At 43.8% G+C, this 24,767-nt stretch overlaps 1 protein-coding gene across 1 annotated transcript in view; it reads left to right on the top strand.

Moving 5' to 3' along the window:
* ATG14 (autophagy related 14) overlaps window positions 1–21,964 on the top strand; it is a 46,163-nt gene extending 24,199 nt beyond the window's left edge. The window contains exons 5-10 of the mRNA XM_054447680.2: window positions 2,031–2,268; window positions 5,929–6,158; window positions 7,411–7,528; window positions 10,049–10,139; window positions 10,219–10,304; window positions 18,429–21,964. Of these exons, the coding sequence (XP_054303655.1) occupies window positions 2,031–2,268; window positions 5,929–6,158; window positions 7,411–7,528; window positions 10,049–10,139; window positions 10,219–10,304; window positions 18,429–18,735 (1,070 nt within the window). The 3' untranslated portion in view covers window positions 18,736–21,964. The remainder of the gene's footprint in view (window positions 1–2,030; window positions 2,269–5,928; window positions 6,159–7,410; window positions 7,529–10,048; window positions 10,140–10,218; window positions 10,305–18,428) is intronic.
* The last annotated feature ends 2,803 nt before the right edge of the window (window positions 21,965–24,767 follow it).

Genomic DNA, 24,767 nt, shown 5'->3' with positions numbered 1-24,767 from the left:
ACTCAGCCTCCCAAGTAGCTGGGATTATAAGCACCCATCACCACACCTGGCTGATTGTTGTTTCAAAACTGTAAGAAATCGGCCAGGTGCAGTGGCTCACACCTATAATCCCAGCACTTTGGGAGGCCGAGGCGGACGGATCACATTGAGGTCAGGAGTTCGAGATCAGTCATGGTCAAACTCCATCTCTACTAAAAATACAGAAATTAGCTGGGTGTGGTGGTGAGTGCCTGTAATCCTAGCACAAGATCAGTCATGGTCAGACTCCATCTCTACTAAAAATACAGAAATTAGCTGGGTGTGGTGGTGTGTGCCTGTAATCCTAGCTACTGGGGATGCTGGGTCAGGAGAATCAATTGAACCCGGGAGGCGGAGGTTGCAGTGAGCCGAGATGGCGCCACTGCACTCCAGCCTGGGCAACAAGAGCGAAACTCCATCTCAAAACAGAAAAACTGTCAGACATCTAATGCGTGCAACCAAATACCTAAGTTCAGCGGTGCTCAGTGAAAGAGGGTGGGAGGGTGGTTTGGACCCACAGACATTTATCAGGTACGTTTTATACCCTAGTTAGGAGACAGCAAGGCTTTGGTGGGACCTCATATGAGGAACCAAAGAGCTATGCGCCATCAGAAGAGTCCGAACACATTACCATAGGGTTCCGAAGAGCAAAAGGTCTGGGGAGTGTTTATGGAGGGGGGCCTTCCTGAATGAGTAAAATTCAAACATTTAGAAAACAGGAGCAAATAGATAGCCTGAGTGTTAGGGAGTGATAACTGATTCAGCATTCATCCTTCCATGCATTCAAGTGGTTCCGCCTTGCAGAAAGGATTTGAAATATGTTGCAATTGAGTACAGCTAGAGCGAAGGGTGTGCAGAGGGGAACTGTGGGATATGTACCAATTTGGAGGAGGCCTTGAGCTGAGGGGTTTGCTCTGTATTTGATGGGCAGTGGAGAACCACTGAGCATGGACTATAATTTGTAAAGATTGAGCAAGTGAAAGCGGGTATGAAGGCGTGGAGTCGAGCCGTGTTGGAGATAGGCAGAGTGTTGGTGAGCGTTAACTAGGATTGTGATAGTAGGAATGAAAAGAAAGGCCTAGATAGAAAGACTTGGACTGGGAATGGAATTGACCATCAAGGGGTTGATTAGGCAGTGGACACGTCAAAAATAATCTTGAAGTAGGGAAACTGGAGAAGATTTTCCTGGAAAAATAATGAACTTGATTTTGAACTTGGGTTTAAGTTGCCTAAGCAACTCCTAGATATCTGTCTGAGAGTTTACAGCTTGTTTTTGTCATTCAAGTGAAGTTTAGCTACAGCCCAACAGCCCTAGCAGGTGTAGGATCCAGAATTAGAAAGGACTCCACAAAAAGGACCTAAATCTGACAGGACGAGTGTATGTCTCCTCATGATTGTGTGGCCAGGCTTTTGTTTCCCTCGCAGCACTTAAAAGGCTGGGCATGTGTGTCTAGATACCTCACCAGATGTGTTCCCACCCACCCTGCTGGTTGCTGCCACATTCCACTGTGACTTTTCAGAGTTCTTGGGCTGTTTCTGTTGCCCTTCTCCTCTACTGGATGACCACCTGCTGTGAGATTATCCCTGGGTTCTCTGATTATAGCCCAAGGCACACCTAAGAAGTTTCTAGGGAAATCAGATAGCCAGTAAGTTTTTCAAACTTGAATTAGATCTCTTTTCTGCCCATTGTGACTATTCTTTGGTGCACACTGTAGGAAAATCAGGTCCTTCCTGTGCTAAACTTAAACTCGATAGTTGTTGAGTGACTCCTTTTACTAGTGATGATTACAAATGGAGATCCAGAGTCATTTTAATCATGGTTCTCTTTGCTTTATGTGTAATATCTACTTGAACTAAACTCTCAAATTTTCCACTTAGTGAACATTATATTATTCCGGTTTTGCTTTCAGTTTAGATTGCAAGGGAAAACACGCGTGTTTGTGGGGTGGAGCTCTGCAGTACACAGGAACTATTTGCAGAGATAATTGTTGGGTGTGATTTATTTACTTTAGATTCTGAAGGCCTTCTCAAAACCAAGGAAAAGAATCAGAAGCTTTACAGTCGAGCACAACGGCACCAAGAGAAAAAGGAGAAGATTCAGAGGCATAACCGCAAACTTGGTGACCTGGTAGAAAAAAAGACCATTGACTTAAGAAGTCATTATGAGCGTCTGGCAAATCTTCGACGATCCCATATATTAGAGCTCACCTCTGTCATTTTTCCAATCGAGGAAGTAAAGACTGGTGTGAGGTACATTAAGCAAGTCTTTTGACTCCAGGAATAGATCAAGTTCCAAATACTTTTTAAAGTATGTCATTACCTCATTTATTGGGTCTTATTCTAGGGTCATTGGTTTTCCTGGTGATGGAACATAAGTCTTATCTGTTTCAACAAACAGTACGCACCGTAGAAAGCTGGGGAGGCAGACAGGTGAGGGGTGGGACCCAGGCTTGTGTACTGTCCTGGAGCTTCTAGATGAGGTGCTGACTCACACTCCTGATTAAGAACCATCTGATGGCTGGGAGTGGTGGCTCATGCCTGTAATCCCAGCACTTTGGGAGGCCGAGGCAGGCAAATCACCTGAGGTCAGTAGTTTGAGACCAACCTGGCCAACATGGCAAAACACTGTCTCTACTAAAAATACAAAAATTACCCAGGCGTGGTGGCGCGTGCCTATAGTCCCAGCTACTCAGGTGGCTGAGGCAAGAGAATCGCTTGAACCCAGGAGGCTGAGGTCGCAGTGAGCCAAGATTGTGTCACTGCACCCCAGCCTGGGTGACAGAGCGAGACTCTGTCTCAAAAAAAAAAACAAAAAAAAACCAGAGAACCATCTGATGGGCGGTATTGGGCCATTTATTAGTTGTGTGTTGTGAGGCATGTTCTTGGACCTCAAAATCTTGATTTCCTTGTCTGATAAATGGGGATTTAAAAATGCCTTTTTCACAGAGAAGTCATGACAAATACATAAGAAAACATCTAGAGCTTGGGGTCTCTTAGATGGTGGGCACTACGTGTTGACTTAGCCTTTTCCTGGTGACTGCTGCTTATTATGTTAACTGTTATCGAGCACTGAATACTGTGACTTTAGTCTTAGGTGATAGTGCATGGATAACCCCTGGTGGGATGGACAGGACAGTGGTTCCCCCATCTGCCTGTTCATCTGAGAAATAGAGGTTCCAGAGGGCACCCCTCCAACCTCCCAGTCCATCTTGTAATACTTCTATATCTTTAAACTTCCCTGATGCTGCTGCTGATCAGCAGATTTGGAAACTACTACCGAAGGCTTCCATTTATTCCCACAAGCCACCAGGCTGCTCTAATTGAGGATTTTCCTGTCTTCTGGCTGCTCTCACTCTCCAGCACCTTTTCCTGGAAACTGACGCTCACTGGACTATTGCTAGTTTCATAACTATTCTCTTCAGTCTGTCCTTTAGTCTGTTGCCAGAGTTGGCTTCCTAAAAACCAAAAAGACTGATTGCTACTTCCAGCTTGAGAAGCTGCTCTCTTGACTCTAAGTATTTTGTCATTAGTAAGAGTTGGCAAATAGAAAAATAAAAAGGCAGATTCAAAATAGAGCAAAATAGAAAGTTTTTAGGAGACTGACAGCTGAGTGCAATGTGTGATCTTGAGTCCTGAACCCCAAAAGAGATATTAGCAGGACAGTTGGAGAGAGTTGAATAAGGTCTGTAAATTAGTTAATAGTGTTGTAGCAGTGCTAATTATCTGGTTGTGATTATTGTATAATATTTTCCTGAATTGATACTTTGGGGAAGTTGAGTGAAGTGTATACAGGGAAACTTTAAAATTCTTGCAACTTTTCTGTAAGGCTGACTTTTTTCAAAAAGAAAATACACACACACACGAAGAGAAAACATGAAGAAAAACTATTTCTGTGCTGCTTTAATCTTTTATTTAGTGTATGTTATTATATGCCATTAATTTTTTTTAAAGAAGCTGGTGGTTTTAAAGTTACCCTTCTAATAAGATTTCTTGTTTGCATTTCTCTCAACTTCTTGTGGGAGAAGGGAGACGTAGCAGTACAGCTCAGAACTGGCCACAGTCTTATCTGTGACAGGCGGTAGCAGCTATCTTACACGTATGTTGTGGCAGAAGGAAAGATATGAAGAACCACTGGCCAAGAGGACAGAATCTAAACTTGGTGCAGCACAGAAGGCCCTTCCCAGACTGCCTGCTTCCTACCTGCTTTCCCAGTACCGTCTCCTGGCACTTCCCTTGTGCATCCCACACACCAGCCACACCGAGCATCTCTGTTCCCCAAGCACACTATGTTCTTCCCCCTCACTGCATTTGTACCTGCTGTGACTTCTCATGGTGGGTTTTTTTTGTTTTTTGATTTGAGAGGGAGTCTCATTCTGTTGCCCAGGCTGGAGTGCAATGGTGTGATCATAGCATCATTCGTGGGCTCAAGCAGGCCACCTGCCTTGACCTTCCAAAGTGCTGGAATTACAGGCATGAGTCATCATGGCGGGCTTGTTGTTATTTTTTGTTGTTCTTGGTTTGTTGTTGTTGTTGTTGTTTGTTTGTTTTTTTGAGATGGAGTCTCACTCTGTCACCCAGGCTGGAGTGTAGTGGCATGATCTCGGCTCACTGCAACTTCTGCAGTGAGGTTCAAGCAATTCTCCTGACTTAGCCTTCTGAGTAGCTGGGATTACAGGCACCCGCCACCACGCCCAGCTTATTTTTGTATTTTTAGTAGCGATGGGGTTTCACCATGTTGGCCAGGCTGATCTCGAATTCCTGACCTCAAGTGATCTGCCTGCCTCAGCCTCCCAAAGTGCTGGGATTACAGGCATGAGTCACTGCACCTAGCCCTGTTGTTTATTTTCTTTTTTTTTTTTTTTCCCCGAATATTTTCAGTCCTCGGTTAGTTCAAGACATGGAACCTGTGAATACAGGGCTGGCTGTGGCATGTGATGGCATGGGAAACATGCGTAAGGCCCTTGTGCTGCACACTGAAGTACCATTGCTGGCTCAAGGAAAAGCACTTGAGAGACTGAGCTGCACGCTAAACTAGCTGCTCTTTTTGTGGGACGCTATTTTTACTTGAAAGAACAACAGACAGACTTGAGTATTAAAGAGAGTTTAAAAAATGTAAAACAGTGTCACTCTTTACTAATTTTTTGTTTTGAAAGATTTTTTTCATAAAAATATATAATAGGTTTATTGGTATTTTTGAATGAATTATTTATATTTTTCTCAGTATTTCTAATTCAGTATCAGTAATCTAACCCATATAAACAAAAGTTCTTTGGGATTCCAAAGTGTTTTAAACATGTAGAGAGGTGTTGGGACCAAGTAGTTTGAGAACCTAATATGTTCAGCCCTAGCTCATGGTTCCGTCTTCCTCACATTGTGTGGGCTTCTGTGCCACAGCTGGTTTGATCTTCCTCTGTGATAGCAAGCTCTTATCTACATATATTCCAGTTAAATTCCTGGCCAGGCATGGTGGCTCACAACTGAAATATTTGCACTTTGGCTGGTCACGGTAGCTCATTGATTATAATCTCAGCACTTTCAGAGGATTGCTTGAGGCCAGGAGTTCGAGACCAGCCTGGGCAACAAAGTGAGACCCCATCTCTACAAAAAAAATTTTTTTAAGTTAACCAGATGTGGTGGTAGGTACCTATAGTCCTAGCTACTTAGGAGGCTGAGGCAGGAGGATTTCTGGAGTCTAGGAGTCAAGGCTTCAGTGAGCTATGATTACATCTGTCACTGCGCTCCATGTTGGGTAACAGAGTGACACCCGTCTTTAAAATAAAAAATAAAAATTTAACGTAAAATTCCTGTGCTCATAGGCAGCTTTTCGATGTTCTAGCATGTCTTGCAGGTATATTGCATGCCCTTAAAAACCCTCTCTCTTGAAATCCATGTGTGTCTTCCTACTTGTAGAGACCCCGCAGATGTGTCTTCAGAGAGTGACAGTGCCATGACCTCCAGCACTGTGAGCAAGCTTGCTGAAGCCCGGAGGACAACTTACCTCTCAGGACGATGGGTCTGTGACGATCACAACGGAGACACCAGCATTAGCATTACAGGGCCTTGGATTAGCCTCCCTAACAATGGGGACTACTCTGCCTACTACAGCTGGGTGGAGGAGAAGAAAACAACCCAGGGGCCTGGTGAGAAGCAGCATATCCTTTGAAATCTATGTATAGAGAGAGTTATAGGTAAAATTGACATAATGAAATGAACAACTTTCAAGTGAACAATTCAGGGGCATTTAGTACATTCACAGCATTGTGCTCCCATCACCTCTGTGTCATTTCAGAACATTTCGATCACCCCAGACAGAAACCCCATGGCATGAAAGTGTCACATTCCCCCACTCCCCCTTCCCCTCAGCTCCTGGCAACCACACATTGCTTTCTGTGTCTATAGATTTGCCTGTTCTGGGCAACTTATATAAATGGAATCACAGAATATATAGCTTTTTGTGTCAGACTTCTTTCACTTAGCATAATGTTTTCAAGATTCATCCACATGATAGCATATATTAGTGTTTCATTCGCTTTTATGGTTGAGTAATATTCCATCGTATGGATAAGCCACGTTTGTGTATTCGTTCATCACCTGATGGACTGAAAACATGTTTTAGATGTCTCACCTTTTGGGGGTTAATATTGCCTTGTTTATATAAGAGGACATTATTTAAAGAAGTATATTTAACCTGTTGAGACCCATATTTATAGTGTATAATTTTGTAATGTGTTTTAGTAGTCCTCAATGGAGATTGAAAGGCCCCAATGGAAAAACCCTTTAAAACCCCTGCAGTTTCTCTTTGGTGGAAAAAGATTGTTCATTTAGTCACTCAGTAAATATTTAGTGAGCTCATGCTTTGTGTCATGCACATTGCTGGGTGCTGGAGATACAAAGGTGACCAAGACAGAGGTGGCCCTTTGCCCTTCTCAGGGGAGAAAGGTAGGAAGCAAGTAAATGATCAAGATACTGTACATGGAGTGAGTGCCATGGAAGGACCTAGGGGAGCATCCTGGGGCAGGATGGGGTACAGAGGAAGGGATGACTCTTCCGTAGGGTTGTCAGGAGAGGCCTCTCTGGGGAGGTGACATTCAAGTTGGACATTTATTGTTTTGATATTACGTTATCAGGTTCACGCAGGTCAGACTTTAATTTCATTTATGTTGGGTCTATTTAGGCCATTTGCTCTGTTACGTTGCTCTCAGCAAAAGCAAAATATATATATATATACACACAAATAATGGACCATTTATGTCTGGTCATGGAGCGTCTATTAAGTAAGCACTAAAACGTAACAGTGCTATCATGATAAAATCATAAATGATAAACTCGTAGATCATTAGTAGTTTTGTTGGAATGAAGGTTTTGTACACGGTGGTTGTTTTCTTACTGCAGACATGGAGCAGAGTAACCCTGCCTACACCATCAGTGCTGCGCTGTGCTATGCAACTCAGCTGGTCAACATTCTGTCTCATATACTTGATGTAAATCTTCCCAAAAAGCTCTGCAACAGGCAAGTAATTGAAGGTGGTAATGTCGTCTTTATCATGGCTCTTTCAGGTTTCTATTTTGTCCTTATTTATTCCAATAAACCAAAAATAGGAATGTAAGTATTATCAAGACGGAGATGGTCGGATTGAAATGTTGAGATTAATTTCAAAAGCCTTATGTGCAGATTTGTTTCATTATCTTAAAATTGTACATGAAGTCGTCCAGAAGACCACAGAGGATATAAAGGGGAGTATCAGATGTTCAGACGGTTTGCTGCAGATCCTCATATGTTAAATTGTAGCCGTTGAATTCTTTGGTTTGTTGTTGTTGTTGTTGTTTTGAGACAGAGTCTCGCTCTGTCGCCCAGGCCAGAGTGCAGTGGCGCAATCTCTGCTCACTGCAACCTCCACCTCACAGTTTCAGGCAATCCTCCCACCTCAGCCTCCTGTGTAGGTGGGATCACAGGCACCCACCACCACGCCTGGCTAATTTTTGTATTTCTAGGAGTAAGGGGGGTTTTGCCATGTTGGCCAGGCTGCTCTTGAACTCCTGACCTCAAGTGATCCACCTGCCTCAGTCTCCCAAAGTGCTGGGATTACAGGTGAGCCACTGTGCCCTGCCCTGAATTCTTTTTGTTTGTTGTTGTTTTTTAATAAAAAGCTCCTATGGTTTAAAATTCAAAACATTTATACAAAAACTAGCTGGGTGTGGTGGCCTGTGCCTGTATCCCAGCTATTTGGAGGCTGAGGCAGAAGAATCACTTGAACCCGGGAGCTGGAGGTTGCAATGAGGTAAGATCACATCACTGCACTCCAGCCTGAGTGACAGAGTGAGACTTCGTCTCAAAAATAAATAAATAAAATTCAGAAAATTTAAAGATATACAGCCTACCCAGTTTGCACTACAACCTTCCTGCTACCCTCCAACTATCATTGCATTTCAAGCATATATAAACATATTATTACCATCTTCTCCCACTTAAAAAAATTCTTATTCTCTTTAATTTTTTTAAAAAATTAAAAGTTTGCTTTCTTCTTTTTTCTTGAGACAGGGTCTCACTCTGTCGCCCAGGCTGGAGTGCAGTGGCACGATTTTAGCTCATTGCAACCTCCATCCCTCCCCAGGCCCAAACGATCCTCCCACCTCAGCCTCCCAAGTACCTGGGACTACAGGTTCATGTTACCACACCTGGCTAATTTTTTTTTGTATTTTTTTTTGTATGAGACAGGGTCTCCCTATGTTGCCTAGGCTGGTCTTGAACTCCTGGGCTCAAGCAATCCGCCCTCCTCTGCCTCCCACAGTGCTGGGATTACAGGCATTAGCCACTGCACCCGGCCATCATCTTCCCCCTTTAAATAAACACAGATGGTAGTATGCTATACTATGGTGTTTTACACTTTGCTTTTAAAATTTTTAGTTATGTAACACATATTTATGAAGTACCTACTGTGTGCCAACACTGGAGGGTACATTGGTGACAAAAAAATAATCCCTGCCCTCTTGGAGCTCACATTTTCATGGAGGGCCCAGAATAAATAGTAAACAAATCAACAGCACGTTACATGGCAGTAAGTGCTGTGGAGAACATTAAAACAGGATGAGACGGCCAGGTATGGTGGCTCATGCCTGCCTGTAATCCCAGCACTTTGGGAAGCTGAGGCAGGAGGATCACTTGAGCTCAGGAGTTCAAGACCAGCCTGGGAAACATAGTGAGACCTTGTCGCTACTAAAAATAAAAAAATAGCTGGATGTGGTGACACACACCTATAGTCCCAGCTACTTGGGAGGCTGAGGTGGGAGGATCGCTTGAGCCCAGGAGATTGAGGCTGCAGGCTGTAGTGAGCTATGATCATGCCAGTGCACCCCAGCCTGGGTGACAGAGTGAGACCATGCCTAAAAAACAAACAAAAAAGGTAAGAGAAAGGGAATGTGGTGAGAGAGGGGCTTGCTGTGTTTGAGTGGGCATTTGTGTGATCATAGGGGAACTGAGGGAGGGAGGGAGGAAGGGAGGGAGGCAGCAAGCAAGCTGTGTGGACCCCTAAGGAAAGAGGCTGTGGGTAAAAAGAATAGCAGTTGCAAAGTCCTGGATAGAATAACGAGGGCAGAGAGGAAGATGGGGTGCAAATCTTGTGGGCCTCATAGGGCCGTTGTAAGCCTTTGACTGCCATTCTGCATAAAGCAGATGACAGTTGTATAGTTTGCCTTTCTGTAAAGGTGTCAAGATCTTACCAGTCTGCTGTTGATGCTTCAAGAAATAATCTTGTACATTTTTCATTTCATTAGTGTGCAGATATTTGTGTAGAATAAATGTCCTGAAGTGGAATTGCTTGGTCAAAGGGTATGTGCGTTTGTAATTTGTATAGATGCAGTATAATTGTTCTCTGAGGGGAATGGTGTATTCTTAGAAAGTCTTTAAGTGCAATTTACTAAGGAGTAAAAGGGCACAGAGTATGTGTTATACCTAATTGTACTGTAAATGGAAATTTTAACATAGAATTTCCTCAAAAAATGCAACTTTATAAATTGTATGTTTGTTTTACAGTGAATTTTGTGGCGAAAATCTAAGCAAGCAGAAATTTACTCGAGCAGTGAAGAAACTGAATGCAAATATTCTTTACCTTTGTTTTTCTCAGGTATGAAAAATAGGTTGTGAACTAATTTTTACTTTGTTAAATAATTGAAAATATTAACCAATTCTTTAATTTTTTTTAGCATGTAAATTTAGATCAATTACAACCACTGCATACCCTCAGGAATCTAATGTACCTGGTCAGTCCGAGCTCTGAACACCTAGGCAGGTAAGAAGATATTTGTTGCTTTTCTCTAAGTGTTTTTGTGAATCCTGTTAGAGGAGTTGTATGTTGGCATAGTAGAGTCGTGTTCCCTAATCCCAAACTCCTCAAACCGGACAAAAATAGTGGAGTCCCATACAGAAAGAAACAAAGGTAATCATGTCTTAGAAAAAATTACTATCAATCATTTTTAATACCTAAAGCGCAGTTGAAGAACCCACATGTTCCTGGAATAGTGCCTTTTTGTGCTCTCCCTGAAGTCCAAAGGCCATGTCTTTGGATCTGCGTCTATTTCTTCTCCAGCCCTCCCTGGACACAGACCCCTTTATAAAAAGCTGTGAACTCTCTAGCCCTACCTAGTGCCCTGTTTCCTGCGCATTTTCTTTTGCTCCTCCTCACTCCTTGTCCGTCGTAACAATTCACAATTTCCTTTTTTTTTTTTTTGAGATGGGGTTTCACCCTTGTCACCCAGGCTAGAGTGCAGTGGTGCAATCTCAGCTCACTGCAACCTCCACCTCCCGGGTTCAAGCGATTCTTCTGCCTCAGCCTCCCGAGTAGCTGGAATTACAAGTGTGCGCCACCATGCCTGGCTAATTTTTGTATTTTTAGTAGAGACAGGGTTTCACCATGTTGGCCAGGCTGGTCTCAAACTCCTGACCTCTGGTGATCCACCCGCTTCGGCCTCCCAAAGTGCTGGGATTACAGGCTTGAGCCACCATGCCTGGCCACACAATTTTCTTATCACTGAGTCAATCTGATCACCATTTGTTGGAGATAAAAGGTATTAGAGGTGTAGGGGATGAACTGGTTTGAAATCAGTTAGCTTAAAAACAGTTAAACAAAAAATACCAACCAGGGCTGGTGTGTGAGATCTTTTTATTCTTTCAGCCCATGAAAGCACGTACTGTACGAGACTTAGCTTTCGTTCCATCCAGGCACCCCTGTGCTGGGCGTTTGCCCTTTTTTCCTTGCTCTTAGCAGTCTGTCCATACATTTCTGCAGAGATGTGATATGGTTATATATTTACACTTTTGAAAGAGAACGCAAGAAAAGACAAATGGCGGGAAAGTTCTTTTAGGATTCCCTTCTGCATCATCCATCTACTGAAACCCAAGGCATTAGGGAGGCCTCGTCCACTAACGCGTGTGCCTGGCTTCCCCCATGCAGCAGTTAACTTTCGGTGATAATCTGCTTTTAACCATTGTCTTATGCTTCCTCCCCCTCCCCACCTCAGATAGTTAACATTTCCGGGACATAGACTCCTTTATAAAAAGCTGTGAACTCGCCAGGAAACTGCACATATACTTACAGTGTTGTGCCATTTTACAGGGAGTTCATGCCTCTCACCCCTGATCCATTCATTGGTTCATGAGCCATGGAAACGTGAACATTAGAAATCCATCCCAGTTTTGATGGTTGGTTTCTGTGAGTTTACTCACCATCCTCTCTGTACCTTACCTGTAAAGGGCTCAAATTAGGAAATTTATCCTAACTAATAAGAGCTAATATTTATTGGGCCGCTATCTATTGACACAGGGCCAACCACTTTACTTGCCTTGGATATTATTCCTACTTTACAGACAGGAGAAACTGAAGCTTAGTATGGTCAAGCAACGCATGGCCATGGTCACAGAGCCAGTACAAGTGGTGGAGCTGGGGTCTCAGTGCACACCTGGCTGACTGCACAGTAGTAGACACTCAGGCAGTTAACCAGTATTTATTATTTCATCACGTTAACAGATTAAAGAAGAAAAAACATAAGAGCAACCTGATAGATACCGAAGAGAATTAAATAAAATGCAGTTCCCATTAATAATTAGGGGGAAAAATTACTAGCAAGTTAAAAGTAGATTATTACTAGCGGATATCTATCATAAACCTACAAGGAAAGTTATACTTAATGGCACGTTACTTACATAGATATTGATGTAATTTATGTAATAGATTACATAGGAAAAATCAAGGATGCCTACTATCAGTGCTGTGTTAACAGCTCTGAAGGCCTTGCCAAGGCAAAGCATTTTTAAAAAGAAGTGAAGTGTATTTATATTGGAAAGAAAGAAACTAAGTTGGGAGTATTGTAGATGGTATAATTATTGAACTGGATATCCAAGAGAACTAAGAAACTGTTTGAAATGACAGTTCAAACCAGGCATGGTGGCTCACGCCTATAATCCCAGCTACTTGGAAGGCTGACGTGGGAGGATCACTTGAGCCCAGGAGTTCAAGACCAGCCTGGGTAACATAGTGAGACTCTATGTCTACAAAAAGTGAAAAAAAAAAAAAAAATTTAGCCCGGCATGGTAATGCATGCCTGTAGTCCCAGCTGCTGTGGATGCTGAGGTGGGAGGGTCGCCTGAGTTGAGGAGCTCCAGGCTGCGGGAGTTTGTGCCACTGCACTCCAACCTGGATAACAGAATGAAGCCCTGTCTCTTCACAAAGAAAAAGATAAACATACAAAAAACAGTTGCTGTCTTGTGTGCCAACAACAACCAGTTTGGAAATTTAATGGAAAAAGTATTCCTTTTATTGTAGCAGCAAAAACTATAAATTCTATAGCAGTGATCTTAATAAAATGTATGTAAAATGATTATAAAAATTATGATGCTTATTTTTATTCCACATGTATTTTTTGAATGGCTCTACACTGTATGAGGAGTGGAGCTGAAAGAAAGCCACAGGCAGGGAAAACCCTTATGATTTTCCAGGATGAGAAGGCTCAGTGTTGCAAAAGGGCTACTTCTCAAAAGGAAGACTGATTGTATTTCATGGAGCTTTGACAAGCTGATTCTAAAGTTCAACTAGAAGTATAGTCTGCAAGGAAGTTTTGAAAACAATAATGAGGGATGGGGTTGGTCCATTTAAAACATAGCATAAAGGTAATTAAAACAGAGTGCTGTTAGCATGCAAATAGGTACAGTGATTAGAGGAAGAGAATAGTCCCAAAACAGACTCTTGTATATGTGGAAATATAATCTTATGATAGAGGAGGCGTTGAATCAGATAATGGTTCAATAGTGTTGGGCCAGTTGGGTATTCATATGGGGGGAAAGTTTGAGTTCATACCACATTCTATATACAAAAATAAAATCCAGATGATATAAAAAACCTTATTTTAAAAAAATACAGCTATAAAATAAGCAAAAGGACAGTGTTTTATAATGATAGGGTGGTGAGGGAATTCCCAAGTAAGCCACAAAACCCAAAAACCATAAAGGAAAGGAGTTAGACATCTTCCTGTGTCAAAACTCTGAGTGTGTCTAGTGAAAGCTGCCATAAACAAAGTTAAAAGACATGTCATAGATAGGTTCCACAACCTCTATAACAGACAACAGATTAAAATCTAGACAACTGAAATCTTTCAGATCAGTACAGGAAAGACCAACAACCTATTAGAAAAATAGACAAAAGATTAAAACATGCGGCTCACACAAGAGATGTAAGTAGTCAGATCACTTGAGCTCAGGAGTTGGAGGCTGCAGTGAACTGTGATAACTTTTGTGAATAGCCACTGTACTTCAGCCTGGGCAACACAGTGAGACCCCCATCTCTTTAAAAAAATAATAATAATAATTAAAATAATTAAAAATTTAAAATGCAATTCAAAACAAGTTTCCATTTGCAACCATCAGTTTGACAAAAATAGGAAGGATCGATGAATCCAGCATTGCTGGTAGTTGAGGGAAAAAGGCACTCATACTGGAGGTGAATTTTTGTAGCAAGTCTGCAGTTTTCTGTAGGCTTACTCTTGAGTCAGGTTTTCCATTGAGAATTGCACACACAATTAGGCTGTGAGTCACATCTAAGTTTATGGCCAGAGGACAGGAAGTAGAACTTCAAAAGTCCCCTTTTCACACCTGCTTCATCAGAATCAAAGTGTAGAGAAGATTGTTAATGGAACCTGGGTGGGATTTCCTGTTTCTATTCAGACCGGCACAACTGAGGATTCTATTCTGAAAAGATAAACTTTTTTTTTTTTTAAACAAATTTAAACTTACAGAAAAATTACAAAAAAATAAAAATAGGGCCAGGCATGGTGGCTCACACCTGTAATCCCAGCACTTTGGAGGCTCACACCTGTAATCCCAGCACTTTGGAGGCTCACACCTGTAATCCCAGCACTTTGGAGGCTCACACCTGTAATCCCAGCACTTTGGAGGCTCACACCTGTAATCCCAGCACTTTGGAGGCTCACACCTGTAATCCCAGCACTTTGGAGGCTGAGGTGGGCAGATCACTTGAGTTCAGGAGTTTGGGACCAGCCTGGCCAACATGGGAAACTGCGTCTCTACTAAAAGTACTGAAATTATCTGAGCGTGATGGCAGGTGCCTGTAATCACAGCTACTTGGGAGGCTGAAGCAGAAGAATCGCTTGAACCCAGGAGGCGGAGGTTGCAGTGAGCTGAGATCATGCCACTACACTCTGGCCTGGGAAACGGAGTGAGACTCCATCTCAAAATAAAAAAATAAGTAATAAAAATAAAAATAGTACAGTCATATACACCCTTACCCAGATTCACCTATTAATATTAATATTTTGCCCATTGCTTATCCTTTGTGCAGTCTCTGTATCCATAAATGCACACACTCCCACATATTTGAAATAGGATATATTGTAAAAGTGACTTTTGCAAAGCTAGAAAGATCCTTTTGTTGCCTTAATTGGTAGAATACCTCCCTGCAGCACCATGAGAAAATGAGTATTCCTGGTTCAGGGTCTTGAATAGAAAGGTATCCATTATTCAGCTAAACTAAAAATTAGGAAACTATTTTATAATCTTTATTCCCCAAAGACATTAAGCAAAATAGGATGAATTATTTTGCTAGTTAGTTGTGTGTGCGGTGTCTCTAGCTTGGGGTCTGGCAGGCAGGTGATGTATCTCTAATCTAGAAGTGGTGGGAGAGAGGCATTGGGTGGAGAAACATCGCAGGGGCCTCTGCCAGGACCCTCCTCCTGCTCTGTGGCTTCTCAGAAATGTAGGTTGATCATTGGAACCAAAATTGTTCCATACTGGCCCCTTGAGGAGTCTTCCATTCAGTCGCTTGTCGTTGTACTTAGCTGAGTGCCTGCTCCATGCCAGGTGGGTTTCTCCACGCAGAGAACCGGAGTCCACCGGGAAATGACATTTCCTCCTCTCTGTCCCTTCTGCCTGTCTCCTGGGAAAACTAAGACCCCAGGATTAGAGAAGGCAGCATCAAAGAAGAAAACAGGCTGAGCCTTGGAGGGAGGGAGGAAAGAAGGAAGGAGCTGTGGTAAAAAGGAAGGAAGGAAGGAAGGAAGGGAGGGAGCAGGGAGGAGCGAAGGAAGGAGCGAGCTGTGGAAAAAGCTGACTGGGGAAGAAAGGAAGGGAGGGAGGGAGAAAGGGAAAGAAGGGACGGAGGGAAGGAGGAAGGGAGGGAGTGAGGAAGAAAGGATGGAAAGAAGGGAGGGAGAGAGAAAGGGAAAGAAGGAAGGGAGGGAGTGAGGAAGAAAGGATGGAAAGAAGGGAGGGAGAGAGAAAGGGAAAGAAGGAAGGGAGGAAGGGAGGAGCGAGCTGTGGTAAAAAGCTGACTGGGACCTTTGGGGGATCCTGGGGAAGATGAGAGACTTAGCCTGGGAGTCAGTTGTGAGGTCCCCTGGACTGCACAGCTCAACAGAACAGAATCAGAGCATCTTGGGTTTGGTAAAGGAGGGAGCCCAGGGAAGGAATTTAAATTGTGAACATTTTTAGTGGGTGTGTGCCAGGAGGAGAGAGGCAGCTCTCCAGCAAGAGGAGGCAGGTGGGAAGTGGTGGTGATATGGTGAGGACCTGGGCCAGGGTGACAAGTTGAGAATAGAAAGGGGGCTTATTTAATGATAACAGGTAGCCCTGGTGACCCCAGACACAGAGCGGGAGGTGGGAAGGGAGGAGTCCCAGCCAGCTAAAGTTTTGAGACTGGTTCAGATATCTGAGATGAGCCTGAGGGTTTAGTAACCAGAGGATATTTGGGAGTGGCGCTAGGAGAGGAATCTGAAAAGATGGCTCTAGAGTAGAACTGTTTGCCAAGGAAAAGAAAAAGGGGAGAAAAGAAATGAAGTGCAAGGAGAAACTTGAGGATACAGAAAAGGGTGCTCAGAGCTAAAAACTGCAGTGGCCATTAGTTTGCTGGCAGAGAAATTCAAGGGGCAGTAGGAAGTCCTACTCCTTTCACCCTTGCAAAATACTGACTTCTGGGCAGGGTGGGGCCTAGTAAACTTGGGAGCACCCCTAGTCTGAGGGGCTCTTTGTTTTTTTGTTTTTTGAGACAGAGTCTCGCTCTGTCGCCCAGGCTGGAGTGCACTGGCGTGATCTCGGCTCACTGCAAGCTCCGCCTCTGGGGTTCATACCGTTCTCCTGCCTCAGCCTCTCGAGTAGCCGGGACTACAGGCGCCCACCACCATACCCTGCTAATTTTTTGTATTTTTAGTAGAGACAGAGTTTCACCGTGTTAGCCAATGGTCTCGATCTCCTGATCTGCCTGCCTCAGCCTCCCAAAGTGCTGGGATTACAGGTGTGAGCCACCGTGCCCGGCCTGAGGGGCTCTTTGAAAATGTAAATTGCTCACTGGAGACCAAGTGGGAAACCCCATGGCATATCTTCCAATTTAATAAAGCCCTAAAAACAGTCCCTAGAGCATAAATGTTAGCTATTATTATTGCTTTATCCAGCTGGGAAGCACAGGTGTCTGGGAGGAATGAGGGCTGCTTGCTTCTGTAAAAAGTGAGTCAAAGGTGCAGACCTGGTGAGGTGCGTTGGAGGCCAGTGCTAGCCATTCATCATTGTGAAGGCTGTGGAGAATTTGGGACCATAGGCTGAAATGGCAGGCTGTACAATTCTAGGCTCTCATTTCTGCCTGCTATTTATTTCGACCTCTCTTATTTTCCCCAAAGTCGTTATCAGTGAAACCCTTAAATGAACCAAGGCATCGTGTGCTTATCTTGGGGGCAGCAGCAGGGAGAGAGCGGCACCTTGGTCCCACCCTGTAGCTGGTTGCAGGGCAGTTCCCTGGAAGGCAGTGGGTGTGGGTGGCTGCCTACAGGGAGGACATGCAGCCTGGCTGCCCTGGAGCAGGAGCTGAGGGGCATTTGAAAGGGAGGGAAAAAAAGAAGCAGAAAGGCGACCGGGCATGGTGGCTCACGACTGTAATCCCAGCATTTTGAGAGGCGGAGGTGGGTGGATCACTTGAGGTCAGGAGTTCAAGACCAGCCTGGCCAACATGGTGAAACCCCGTCTCTACTAAAAATACAAAAATTAGCCGGTCGTGGTGGCAGGTGCCTGTAATCCCAGCTACTCAGGAGGTTGAGGCAGGAGAATCGCTTGCACCTGGGAGGTGGAGGTTGCAGGAGCCAAGATGGCGCCACTGCACTCCAGCCTGGGCAACAGAACGAGACTTTGTCTAAATAAAAAAAAAAAGAAATGCAGAAAGGCTTCTGAGGTTTGCCGACTCGGTTCCCTGTGCTGAGGTGCAAGCAAAGAGGATGAGGCCTAAGAAAGGGTTATTGGACTTGGCAGTGAGGGTTGTTATTAGGGACCTTTGGGGAATAAAAATTGTTTTCTCCTGAAATACAGTGCAGAAATATACAACATTGCCTCTGAATATATTCTAAACAGTTGTGCCTCATTCTATGCTAGAAATGTGTCCTAGAAAATTGTGATATTTTTAAACATGTACAGGAACCCACTGAGTTTTCTTTGTATACCATTTATTACTTGTTACACTAAATAATATCCAGAGTATACATCAAGTGGCTTTTTGTTAGAATTGTCTCATTAGAGTGCCGTGTATTTACTTCGTACACACTGCAGTTCTTTACAACAGGAAGTCAGACTTAGGACCAGCATGGGCCATCTCAGTGAATAGGTTTTTTTCCTATGCACGGTCATCACCAATTAAGTAGGCAGACTTGTGGGGAAGTGTGGTATCATGATTTTATTTATAACTTGGGTGGAGATTATTTGGGTAAAGGAAAACGCAATCACATGTCAACACGGAGTGCTGCACAGACTTGGGGAATGAATGGGGTGTGCGGCGTTCCTCATCCCCTCAGGTGAGGGCCTTCAGGAAGATGGCATATTTTCTGGTGTTGAGAATGGTTGTTATCCTGAAGAGACCCTCATTGTCTGCACACAGGTCAGGGCCCTTTGAAGTACGAGCAGACCTTGAGGAGTCCATGGAATTTGTGGATCCCGGAGTTGCTGGAGAATCAGATGAGAGCGGAGATGAGCGTATCAGCGATGAAGAAACCGACCTGGGCACAGACTGGGAGAACTTGCCTAGTCCCCGGTTTTGTGATATCCCTTCCCAGTCCGTGGAAGTCTCCCAGAGTCAGAGCACCCAGGCGTCCCCACCCATCGCGAGCAGCAGTGCAGGTGGGATGATCTCCTCTGCAGCAGCCTCGGTGACCTCCTGGTTTAAAGCTTACACTGGACACCGTTAACGAGCATGGACCAAAACATGCCAAATCTGCATCAAGAAAGTTCTTCTCCCACTACACTCTAGTAAACATTTTCTGTTTAAGTTAAGATAGTGCCTAGAACAAAGAGGTTAAAGTGTTGTTTTGTTTTTTTTTTTTTAAGCAGGGAGACAAACATTTCTGTTTGTCAAGTGGCCTGTGATGGTGACCAACATGCTTATGATAATTAATAGAACAGGGGTCAAAGGTCTTTCTACCCAGACCAGTGTTGGTGGAAGGAGGACCTGTGTGTGTGGCCAGTTCTGCCAAGGAAGCCGTTGATTTGGGTTCCCTCTGGGCCCGGGCCACCGGGCCCACAGATAGTGGTCAGTGTGCTGGTCCTTGCGGTGCTGAGATCCTGACACTTTAAGTTTTAGAGGTTGGTTGAATCACAAGAGGTGATTCTTGATTATTAGGACATGAAAGATAAAAGCTCTTTAATAAGAGTTTTTCTGCCGTTGTTTTTTGTATGAGAACCAGCAGGCAATTTGAAATTTCTTTCTAATTTGGTCCTTTGATTTTGTTTGGGAGGGGTGAGTTACACGTATTTTATTCATGCTGCTCTGTCGTAGTTTGTCAGACATTCCTGTTTTTCGTTCCCCCACACACCAAAGAAAATGAAAGTCTTTTTCTTTAGTACCCACATCCATAAATGGAAGAAATCCTGGCTGCAATAATGTCTAGAGAGTTTTTAACTATTTTCTTGTATTCTGAGGGGAATTAAGCTTATTCTTACCTAGTTGATTGAATTCCTGCCATCCATACTATGAGCATTTTGAAATTGAACTTATCTTTTCTGGGTGAAAATAAGTCATGGAGGTCATTCCCTTATGTAAGCTCAATGCCTTCCTGGGCACAGGGGAAAAGCCACTTAGTTAAGTGGCCTCTGGTCATTCTTGTGATGTCCACTTTCTTTCTATGGGATTGAGTAGGTGGCAGGTGTTTTCAGGGGAAACCATCTTACTTGTTTCTCCGAACTCTTTGTGGCTCTGAGGACACAGCTTTGCTCAGAAATGCAGTGCAGATCCTTATGGCTGATGCTGCTCTGCTCTGTTCTGGGGAAAGCACAATATAAAGAATTTCCCAGCTGGGCACGGTGGCTCATGCCTGTAATCCCAGCACTTTGGGAGGCCGAGGCGGGCAGATCGCTTGAGGTCAGGAGTTCAAGAGCAGCCTGGCTAACATGGTGAAACCCTGTTTCTTCTAAAAATACAAAAAATTACCGGGCGTGGTGGCACACGCCTGTAATCCCAGCTACTCGGGAGGCTGCGGCAGGAGAATCGCTTGAACCGGGAGGCAGAGGTTGCAGTGAGCCGAGATTGTGCCATTGCACTCCAGCCTGGGCAACAAGAGCGAAACTCCGTCACAAAAAAAAAAAAAAAAAGAATTTCCCTCACCAGGAGATCATTTTCAGCTCATGTGTCTTGTCATTCTTTTAGTGACAATCTTACAAGAAAACTATAATGAGAGAGGCATTATGTACAAATATGTAAGTAGTTTATTTTTAGTAACTGCAAAAAAAATCCTATGTAACAACTACCAAAAGAAATCCTATGAAAGAGTCCTAACAGGCATTATTACCATATCTTATGTGATTGGCATGATAGTACCTCTGATAAATCATTTAGAGGTTTGCCATGCCCCAGCTTCTTTTCTCATCATAATAATTGTAGTTGATACTTTGCCTCCAAGTCCGAAGTGCTATATAGCTTTTGCTAATGGTATATTTGGTGTTTGGTATAGTTTTGGGTAGAGTTGCAGAAGGGAGTTTATTTCTATCTGGTAGTCACAAATTCCATGAATTTTCCATGAAAGGAGGAAGTAGGCTTTTCTCGTTGTGGGTGGTCTTTTTTTTTTTTTTGGAGACGGAGTCTCACTCAGCTGCCCAGGCTGGAGTGCAGTGGCACCATCTCGGCTCACTGCAGCCACCATCTCCTGGGTTCAAGCGATTCTCCCGTCTCAACCTCCCGAGTAGCTGGGATTATAGGCACCCGCTATCATGCCCAGCTAATTTTTGTATTTTAGTAAAGATGGGGTTTTCACCATGTTGGCCAGCTGGTCTTGAACTCCTGACTTCAGGTGATCTGCTTGCCTTGGCCTCCTAAAGTGCTAGGATTACAGGCATGAGCCACCACACCTGGCCCCTTGTGGGTTCTTCTACACTGCTGGGATCTCTGTTTTAAGTGCTCAGCTTCATGATTGATTGCTGGGCTTCCATTTTCCCATCCAATTCTGGAGTTCATAGAGAGTGAAGATGGTAGACTTGAACAGATACCAAATAAACTTACGATCTTGTAAGAGTTGTCTAGCTACTTAAAACTCTCAGAAGTAAGAGCTTAGTCTCACGAGTTGTAAGAGTGGGATTTGGAGCTTGGTGGTGGAGATTGACTTCAGCTGAGAGATGCACAACAGTCATGGTTTTCTTAAGCCTCTTATGAAACCATGAATGTGAGATGAAGCTAAAGAATAGAATCCAGAGATCACAAACTCATCTAGAGTACTTCCACAAAATTTACAAAGATCTGGGAACTTTAGGGATAGGATATATTTTGTTGTTAACCAACTAGAGGCACTTTACGTAGGGTTAAGTGATCAAACCCTTTTGTGGTTTTGAACACCAACATACTGGCTTACACTGCTGAAATATTTTGGGTTTCATTATTTTGCACTGGATCCACCCTGTAAATACTCTTAAGTATACATTTCAACCACTGTTTTTTCTACTCTTTTTGCTGCTCATTAAAATCTTTCATGTAGGTGCCAGAACCATATGTAAACAGCTTTTTAAAAAATTGAAGCTGGTATTTTGTTTAAACAAAAAGCCATAGAACTTGGTCATGTTTTCCATTTTAAAATGATTTATTGAAACAAGGTAATACTAATAAAAACCCACAGGCACCAAACAGGCTGCTTAAAATGGTCTGTTAAAGACATTTTTTGGTTATGGAATATAACTAAGAAAAGTTTTGCACATCTGTAAGGGGGAAAAACAGTATATCACCATTGGGTAGAGTGGACAGGACTCATGTAAGGACTCACTTAATTTGGGGAAGAGCATTCAGTGGCATGCTGTTAGAGGACTAGTGTCCGAGAATCTCCTCACAGTATCATGTTGCAGGAATTCCCCATTGCTCTGCAACTTCCAAACCAGTTTGAGTCATACAAATGTTTTCTAAACTTTTATTGTATTACTGCAATAAATCTTTTAACAATTCTTTGCTAATGTGTATGCCTTTTTCAAACTGTTCGTTTGCACTGCTACATCGAGGTTAGCAAGAATGAGATTGAACCCTGGAGTACTTTATACAAATTATAGAAGTTTGTGGAAGTTTTTTGCCAGGTAAGAAAAAATGTTAATATATTTTTAAAATTATGGATCATGGTGGTATTAACAATGATCTTTCCCAAGCTGAGAAGCTGGTTGCATACTTTCGCTAAAGACGTGTTTTTCTTTGGTAGCCATCATTTGATGCATGTGACCTACAATGACCTGGTTTTGTTCAACAGACCCCTGGGGCAGAGGGCCTCTAGGATGCCCACGTGGAACCTGCCCAGACTTTCTTGAGGACGAGAGGAAAAGGGAAATGTTAGAGGGAACCACTCAGATGCCTGAGTAGCTTTGGAGAATCCCTCCCCAACCCAACACCCTTTTTTTTTATAACTAATTTCTCCCAGGTGGGTAGTCGGCGGTACCCTTCAGATTAGATTATTGTAGAGAAGGACCACCTGCAGGTGGTGGAGAAGATACCAAGAGTGACTACTGTGGAAGAGCCAGGCCAGCCAGGATACCCCCAGGAGCTATTGCCATGGTCATAGTGCCCCTTTATCCGGAGCAGAAGGCTGGCAGGCAACAGGAGGAAATAATAGGCAAGGAAATGGAAGGGTTCTCAAACAGGGTGTGTGCTTTGGTGGCACTGTCCTTCAGTCTTTCCAGGCAGCAGTTTAAAGCATGCTCCCATCTGGTGTTTAAAGGGAGATTTCTGCATCCTGAGTTACATCATGATTGATGCAGGAAACAGATTGAAACAGATTGGGAGGAATTAAGGATAACTTTGTCATTGGTAGTGGGGAGATTATTTAAAAGTTGCATCAATAAACTGTACCAGAAAACTTGAAACTGGACTCTTGGGCAAGCCATCTGCACCTCAGCCTTGAAACTCAATGAGGAAAACTACCACCAGCCGACCTGGTAAGAAAATACACTGGAAAGAGTTCACAATCTGCTTAGATAGTTGAAGTGAATTTTTTTTAGGGCTGGGCACAGTGGTTCATGCCTGTAATCCCAGCACTTTAGGAGGCCAAAGGCAGGAGGATTGTTTGAACTCAGGAGTTCAAGGCCAACCTGTGCAACATAGTGAGACCCCATTTTTGTTTTTTTCTTTTGAGACAGAGTCTCACTCTGTTGCCCAGGCTGGAGTGCAGTGGCACGATCCCGGCTCACTGCAAGCTCCGCCTCCCAGGTTCACACCATTCTGCCTCAGCCTCCCGAGTAGCTGGGACTACAGGTGTCCGCCACCATGCCTGGCTAATTTTTTTTTTTTTTTTTTTTTTTAAGTAGAGATGGGGTTTCACCACGTTAGCCAGGATGGTCTCAATCTCCTGACCTCGTGATCTGCCCGCCTCGGCCTCCCAAAGTGCTGAGATTACAGGCGTTAGCCACTGCGCCCAGCCGGTGAGACCTCATTTCTACAAAAATTTAAAAATGAGCCAGGCATGGTGTTGTGCATCTGTGGTCCCAGCTACTCAGGAGGTTGAGCTGGGAGGATCACATGAGCCTGGGATGTTGAGGCTACAGTGAGCCGTGATTGCACCACTGTACTCCAGCCTGGGTGACAGAGTGAGACCTTGTCTCAAAAAAAAAAAGTTGGGCGCTGTGGTTCACATCTGTAATCCCAGCACTTTGGGAAGCAGAGATAGGCAGATCACCTGAGGTCAGGAGTTCAAAACCAGCCTGGCCAACATGGCAAAACCCCATCTCTACTAAAAATACAAAAAAAAATTAGCCAGGTGTGGTGGTGCATGCCTGTAATCCCAGCTATTCAAGAGGCTGAGGCGGGAGAATCACATGAAACTAGGAGGCGGAGGTTGCAGTGATCCAAGATTGCACCACTGCATGCCAGCCTGGGCGACAGAGAAACAAACACTCCATCTCAAAACAACAACAACAACAAAAACAACAAAACCAGAAACCACCAGTGGGATAATCTTTCCTCCAAGAAAGAGGATAGTAAACTAAAGAGTTACATCAATGACTTTTTTGTTGTGCCTTTTGTAGGGAGGAGTCAGAGATACTCTGGTGGTGGGAGGGATCTAAAGGAGCCTTTGAATGAATGCTGCCCTTTAAAAAGAAAATTAGCTGGGCATGGTGGCTCACACCTGTAATCCCAGCACTTTGGGAGGCCAAGGCAGGTGGATCACCTGAGGTCGGGAGTTCAAGACCAGCCTGACCAACATGGAGAAACCCGGTCTCTACTAAAATACAAAATTAGCCAGGTGTGGTGGCACATGCCTGTTATCCCAGCTACTCAGGAGGCAGAGGTTGCAATGAGCCGAGATCAAGATCACACCATTGCACTCTAGCCTGGGCAACAAGAGCGAAACTCCGTCTCAAAAAAAAAAGTGAGAAAATTGGCAGAAGGTATTTGATGACACTAGTTAAGTGTTGAAAATGGGCTAGAGCCAGTTGAGTAAAAACAAACTCAGAGGTATTAAGCAGGAGTGTCCAGTCTTTTGGCTTCTGTGGGCCACATTGGAAGAATTGTCTTGGGCCACACATAAAATACATTAACAATAGCTGCTGAGCTATTTAAAAAATATAGCAAAAAATCTCATGATGTTCTAAGAAGTTTACAAATTTGTGTTGGACCACATTCAAAGCCATCCTGGGCCGCATGCAGCTCATGGGCTACCGGGTTGAACAAGCTTGCATTAAAGAGTCTTGTGGGCAGGGCGTGGTGGCTCACAGCTGTGATCCCAGCACTTCGGGAGACGAAGGTGGGTGGATCACCTGAAGTCAG

This window comes from Pongo pygmaeus, chromosome 15 (genome assembly GCF_028885625.2).
Source record: "Pongo pygmaeus isolate AG05252 chromosome 15, NHGRI_mPonPyg2-v2.0_pri, whole genome shotgun sequence".
Taxonomy (NCBI): Eukaryota; Metazoa; Chordata; class Mammalia; order Primates; family Hominidae; genus Pongo; species Pongo pygmaeus.
The sequence above is the reverse complement of the archived record's forward strand: the minus strand, read 5'-3'. Positions and strand labels throughout refer to the sequence as shown.